This window comes from Gavia stellata, chromosome 1 (genome assembly GCF_030936135.1).
Source record: "Gavia stellata isolate bGavSte3 chromosome 1, bGavSte3.hap2, whole genome shotgun sequence".
Classification (NCBI taxonomy): domain Eukaryota; kingdom Metazoa; phylum Chordata; class Aves; order Gaviiformes; family Gaviidae; genus Gavia; species Gavia stellata.
In genome coordinates this window covers 129,779,320-129,785,946 of record NC_082594.1, presented here as the reverse complement: position 1 = coordinate 129,785,946, position 6,627 = coordinate 129,779,320, and the positions used below count along the sequence as shown (strand labels likewise).

Genomic DNA, 6,627 nt, shown 5'->3' with positions numbered 1-6,627 from the left:
CCAAGGGAAAGAGAGGATTTTCCATTCTGGGTGCCCTGAAAAAAAGTAAATATAATGTGCTTCCCTCTCCTTCACTGTGCTCCGAGCTCAAATCGCAGAGGGGAAGGGAAACTCACCTGGCTCACCTTCTGTCTCTAGGAGGCTGTGGGATCCTTGTCTGATCCACCAGAAGGGTTCACTGCTGTCTCTCCTGGGCTTTCTTCGCGTGGAAGTTCAGCTACTTCGCGTGCAACTGGGGCAGAGCAAGTGCTGCCAGCTGCACTTGCTCCAGCAGCTGTCCCGCTCAAAGCAGCGCTAGCTGTCCCAGCAGCAGGATCTTCCTTTTTCTTGCTGCCAGATGCCTCCCGATGTTGTGCCAGATCAGCCACTACCTTCTCTATGCCCCTGTGGATAATCTGATGAGCAGCAGAGATGTGTTTTCTTTGGGACTGCCTCACTGTGCATAGAAAGAGGTAAGGCTTTTACTTGGAAATGCACAGCAAAGTGTTCTCCGTAGGCGAGAAGGGAGGGATAGCTTTTAGCCTTCCTGCAGCTGTGGAAAAGCCTATCCCAGGGAAAAAAATCACGCCCTTCTAACTTCGGCTGAAAGTGTTCTACTGCCACCTAATAGCAGCAACCAACTTTGCATTTCACTTTGAAGACTAGCCCCCCACAGTGGGAAGCACAGCCAAAGTGTTTTCCTTTCCAGCTTAGGGCATAGCTGCCCAGGATGTGTTATCAGGCTTTAAAATAACTTCTCCTTCAGTGTCTGTTAATTGCAGCAGGTCTCTGGAAGACTGGAGCTGAAATCTGTCCTCTCCTGTCTTATGATTTTGCCTGCACTGAGAAACTCTTTCTGAGTTCAGAGTAAGACCTGGAAACAGTATAGACACATTAAGTCACCTACCTTACCATCTCCCTTTTGCTACTGAAGGATTGTTCTTTACTGTGTTTTACAGTTTTCATTCAATCTCGTTTGCATGTATTTCCAGCCCACCTCTTGGGAAATAATGACTCGAGCCAAAGCATTCACCCCACAATTCTCTTCATTGCTCTTCACTATTCTTTGTTCCCTCTTTCTCTCTCTAGACTTAAGATGCTGGTAAACATGGGGATTGAGATACTGCGTGCCTGTAAGGAGGGTGTACGGAATGTTGCAGGAATGAGCTTTGGCTCTCATCGTGTCACTGCCTTGCAACAGTCCAAGACTTCCTTGCTGCTTTGGTCTGTTCATGTTGTAAGGCTGAGCTGTACTTTAACTGTGAATCTGAACCACTGATGTCTTGCATGCTGTCATACAGTTCTGCATGCTGTCACTGACTCAGTCGCCCAACATTACTAACCCATTCTCTTTATGTTTATCCATCTCCCAGGTCCATTTTGTCGACACTGAATGCAACTGGATCTCACTTGCATTTGAAAAGCTGACCTTCACCAGCCAGCTCTCAATTCCCAGGAGAGCTTTCTCTACCCAAGGCATTTTGGCTTCCATCATATGTGCATGAACTGCATCAAATATACCAGGAATACTCTCCTGGTATTGCTGCGGTCCCTTCCTCCATCCACAGTGAATTCCAGCTAAAAGAAAGCAGGCTCAAATTGGTGAGTGATTGTCCTTTTAAAAGCAAGTTTTTTCATATCAGCACATTGACTTCTACTTCCTATGAGGGAGGGTTCAGAAATGAGGTGCAGAGAAGTTTCATGATAAGCCAGTATTGGATAATCCCTGCTTTTATGCATAGGAATGTGACAAAAAGAGGAGAAAAAAAAAAAGAAGAAAAGACCAGGTAATGGCAAAACAGAGATGTTTAAGGGGAAGCTAAAGTGCAGGCAAAGACTGAACTTGCAGGTCCTCAAATCTTTGTTCTACGAATGGATTTGCTCCTCTGGCAGGCCAGACAAACTGCGCTCTTAGATCACTTCCTGCTCATTTCAAGCAAGGTGTCTGCTCAAGCATGTGCCATGTTGCTATAAAACACAGTTTCATAATAATAAATAATCTGGCTCACGATAGGGAAAGCTTTAAAAGCTGCCACAGAAATGCAATACACTGATGTGCTTGTGAGATCTAATGCCATTCTTTGATACTATTTCCTTTGGATTTACATGGAACAGTTACTGATTCTGCTTCCTTTCACTGTGCAGGAGGTTTACGGCAGGGTGTGCTCATCAGACCGTACATTAACCTCTCTCTTAAGTGTATGGAGTCCCCTCCATCCCATGCAGCAATAGCAGAAGAGAGTATGAGCCACGTCTCTTCCAGACGTTTGATGCCTGCTGTCACAAGAATATTGTGGCAAATTTCACCTGACCACATTTGAAGGAGGTCTTGTACTTTATCACCTACTGCTCTAGCTCTTCCTCTAGCATCCACTTTCATTTTTGCCTGGGTCTAGCTCTGCTTTCCAGGCAAACCCACTGTAGCTATCACAGATTTTGAAGATTTTTCTTCCTCTGTTGCTTGAGAGTGCTTCTGAAGTGCTTTGTTCATCAGCTGCTGTTGCATTTAAGCCCAGCACATATTTTCTTCCTTGTTGGTACCTCTGTATGTCCAGAATCCTAGGCGATCTCCAGGTCTTCTTTTTCTCTTCTCCTTTCTGAGACAGGCTAACCTGCGTGTGTTAGTGCCTCAGCTGCAGGCTTCATTGACTAAAATTACATCACCTGCTTTGGTAGGCTTGCAGAAGCAGGGCTAAGGAGAAGGGAGCTGATGTAAGCTTCTGCAGAATTGCCAGCTGCTGAATAGATGCTGCTGTTGCGACAAAAATACACAAACTAGGAAGAAAAAAGTTTGCACAATTCAGAGACCACAAAATGTGTTTGCAGGGTTTGTGTTTTCATTCACAAAGCAAGGAAAAAAGCAATGAAGTGCCTTTGTTCTCAAGTCAGAGAAGTTCACTGCGGCAACGACCACTTCAGACTCTACTGTGATACAGTTGCTTTTCTTAGTTTATATCCATTTTCTATGGGTGACTGGTTTAGTCGTGGTCTGAGTGTGCTGGTCAGTGGAAACATCCCAGTTAAGAACAGCCCTTTATTCATGACACTCAATGTAATACACAGGTTTCCAGGGCCCTCCCTTCTGTATTTTGACAGATGCTATTCCATTTTGGCTAAACAGAAGCATCCTTTACAAGTGCAAGATTATCTACTTAAAATACTACGGCCAACCCTAAAACCTTATCTTTGCTTCTAGCTCTCAACCAATTGAGGGAGGAGGGGGAAAGCATATAATCTTCCTTCCACATATCGCATATATTTAAGTAATCTGCCTGTTAAAGACTTGCACAGTTTTTAGAAATTGCCATATAATAGACAATTCACAGCCATGCTACTTGGAGACTTTTCCTAGTTTGTTTTTGAAGGTGCAATGGGCTGTTTCTTCTCATGTAGTTTTATTGTTGCAGATACACCAAATTGACATCAGGTCTGAATTCAGGCCACCGTTTTAAAAGACTAAAGCTACTGGGAAATTGGTGAAAAAGGGTCAGAGGGCTTAACTTTCTACCTGCAGATTGCAAAAGAGGAATCTCAGAGAACTGAGACAACTCTTGGCACTGCATCTTTCCTTTCAGTGAGCTAGAGTGAGGAGAGAGAACCAGTTCACAAAGAGAATAAAGTTACTGTACTCCTTACCTTTTTCTCTGACAGACATTTTCTCAGCTTCTGGAATCAGGAAATCATAAACGAGCTCTGCTACAATCTCTTCTGACTGTAGGCGAGTTCGACTACAGAAGAGATGCAGAGTGGTATTAGTATTTTAATTTTCTCTCCAGCTCACTTCTGCAAACAGAGGCGTCCCTCGTAAATATTCTCACTATTTTCAAGGGAGTGTATTGTCATGGCGCTAATTGTCAGCTGGGTCTCTCTTTATCCTATAATACGTGACAGTATGACTATTCTCCTTTGCACTGCACTGCCAATGTGTCCAATACTGCATTGGAAAGCAGTATTTCCAGGGAGAAGATCACCCTAGGCTCCTTATCCTTGAACGTATTTAGGAGCCCAGTTCCCACTAATGACAAACTGAATTAGACACGGAGATACCTCTGAGGATTTGTGTCTTTGTCAATTTAGTCTTTGGCCCATTGCTGAGTTTGCTAAATTCTTCCCTTTTGTGACTCTGCATTTGGCTGGGCCCCATGCTCTTTTCCATGCCAGCGTTTGGTGGGTTCCCAACTGGCCCAGGGGCTGCATTCATTATCTACGCTTCATTCTCCCCAAGGATTTCAACATTCTGGTTGTATTCATCTAGTTACAAAATACACAGCTGCTGTACCATAGGAGAGTCACTGTGTCACTGGGATTTTTATGGCTCAATTCCAGAAAAAAAGCATAGAAACTGAACTGGAGGTTTGGCAGGTCCTAAAAAGTATTCACTGCTGATGCCCCAGCCAAAGACAAAACTGTGGTGTTCTCAACAACTTACTCCACTCAAAGTGCCTTGTCAGGCAGCCATCAATATGACTGACCCCCATGGAAATTGGCAGTTTCTTAAAGAACAGCCACCCCAGAATGAAAGCCTTCTGTATAGCTGTATCTTTTAGCATCTCTTTCAAACCGATTTTCTGTAGTAGTGTAAATAAATGAAAAGACCAGTATGAATGGGTATTGCTTTAGGCAGTTCCCAGATTCACTTAAAGCTCAGTCACAGCATCACATTGGCATGGAGAAGTCTAAAAAGGGTGATTCACAGATCCCACAAGTGATTTGCAAAGGGAATCTGGCACATGCTGTATAGAAATAAGGCTCTGATGGACTTCTATGATGTGTGTACCAGGTAGTAACAGTGTGGTTCCCATACAGCAGTCACACTAACGAAGCGATCATGAACAGTATTGCTCTGCCCTTCCCATGTCTTAGATTATACACATAACCACAGATGCAGATGGTCAGGCAGGTTCTAAAGTGCTGTAAACAGCCTCTAATGTGCCATTTAATAACGTACCGACTTTCCATTTCATAAGCAATGTCATTGATTTCTACAGCCATTCGCTGAATCTCTTCCCTGGCTTGTTCTTCAGCTGTGTTCTCCATGCTACTCAGGATAATGTCTTCCAAATAGGAGTCAATAGTGCTCTGGTGCACTTTCACCACCTGGAACAAAACACTGAGAGATTGTTCCTCTGCCTATTGCTGTGCCAGGAGCGTGGTGGAAGCAGATTTCCAAAGAAGCAAGAAACACAGATTTTCACCAGACTCTTCACTTCAGGCAGACTAGCCGGAGATTTGGTTTCAGAGGTGCTTTCTGGGAAGAATAACTTGTGGACAAATTTATTTTCTAATAATTCTTTCCAAGAACTAATTGAACAGAAACAAGTGCAGGAAAGAACCAGTGGTGGAAGAAAAACTTATCCACAGATCCAATTCTGCTGCAGCAGGTTAGTTCTGTGAATGCAATGGCAGTTGCTTCCTCAGCTCTCATGGTCCCCTAAGCAACAACTGCCAAATAATAACCATCAGTATTGACTTCAGTAAATTAGTCAGCTTTCATTCAAGCAAATCCTGAAGGAAAAGGTTCCATCAAGCCAGTCTAAGTAACATGAATAAAACCAAGATAAAATTATTGGTTTCCTTATAATGGATGTAGAGGAGAGATTCTAGAAATGGGTGTTTTCCTTTTGCGAGTCTGAAGGGCATAAGCTTATGGCACTTTGAACCCTCCTTGCTTCCCACTCAGAGATGCAGAAAAGATAAGAGGAGAAGCTAAAATTAGAAGAAAAATAAACATGATGCCAGACTCTCTTGGTATTAACTTCCTCCCACAAAGTTTGAAAATTATTGGTTTAGTCAATTAGGCTCCCACTCCTTCCTTCCAACTGGGAGAAATATGCTTCATGCAGTCAGGAGCTAGGGAATAGGAATAGGACTATAGACTAATTATGGAATATGGTAATTCAGGATTTTTGTTTCTGGACTTCAAGGTTATGTTATCCATTATCATTACTTCAGAATAATTTCTGTACCTGTTGTTATTTGCAGTCCACCTTGTGGGGGGCAAAATCTTTCCAAAACCTTGCTTAAAGGCATCCTTCCTGGGAGAGCACCTAAAAGTTCTGCTGGACAGACCAAGTGCTGACAAAACATTATTCCTAAAGATGATCTAGGTACATCTGTTCTCCATAGGTGTTTGTTGTGGAAATTTAGAAACCTACATCCGTTCATGATATGCCTAACAGAACTGTCTGTAGGGGTATTCAGATCATCCTTAATTTAATGGCATTACCCTCTCTTCACTAAGCCTTTCCCCTCAATTTTAAAACTAGCCATCACCAAAGTCAGAGCTGAAGCACTTCCCTTCCATCTGGACCTTCCCACAAGGAGACAGTTCCTACAAACTGCCCACAGTCTCGCCAGTCTCCCTCTCTTGCCTGTTTGAAAATCTCATCTTCTTCCTGACGCTGCCTCTCTTCCACCTGACGACGTCCGCTCTCCTCCGCTTCCCACATCCGCCTCTGCCTCTCAGCCAGCATGACAAAAGCGTGGATCTTCCGTTCTTCTTGCAGCCTCACCAGCTCTTTGGACAGGAAATCAAATATGTTCACCAGTATCCTTCCTTCTTCCCTGGCCAAGTGGTTTTCCACTGATGACAGCTTTAAAAAACAAAAATGCAAAGAATTGTGTCACAAACCTCAGGAATGTTGGTTG

The 6,627-nt window shown here is 43.5% G+C and overlaps 1 protein-coding gene across 1 annotated transcript in view; it reads right to left on the bottom strand.

Annotated features, from left to right (window-relative positions):
- The window catches only part of CFAP91 (cilia and flagella associated protein 91), a 30,372-nt gene continuing 23,745 nt past the window's right edge, over positions 1-6,627 (bottom strand). The window contains exons 14-18 of the mRNA XM_059822930.1: positions 6,351-6,572; positions 4,928-5,076; positions 3,616-3,707; positions 117-436; positions 1-35 (exon numbers count right to left, since the gene is read on the bottom strand). Of these exons, the coding sequence (XP_059678913.1) occupies positions 135-436; positions 3,616-3,707; positions 4,928-5,076; positions 6,351-6,572 (765 nt within the window). The 3' untranslated portion in view covers positions 1-35; positions 117-134. The remainder of the gene's footprint in view (positions 36-116; positions 437-3,615; positions 3,708-4,927; positions 5,077-6,350; positions 6,573-6,627) is intronic.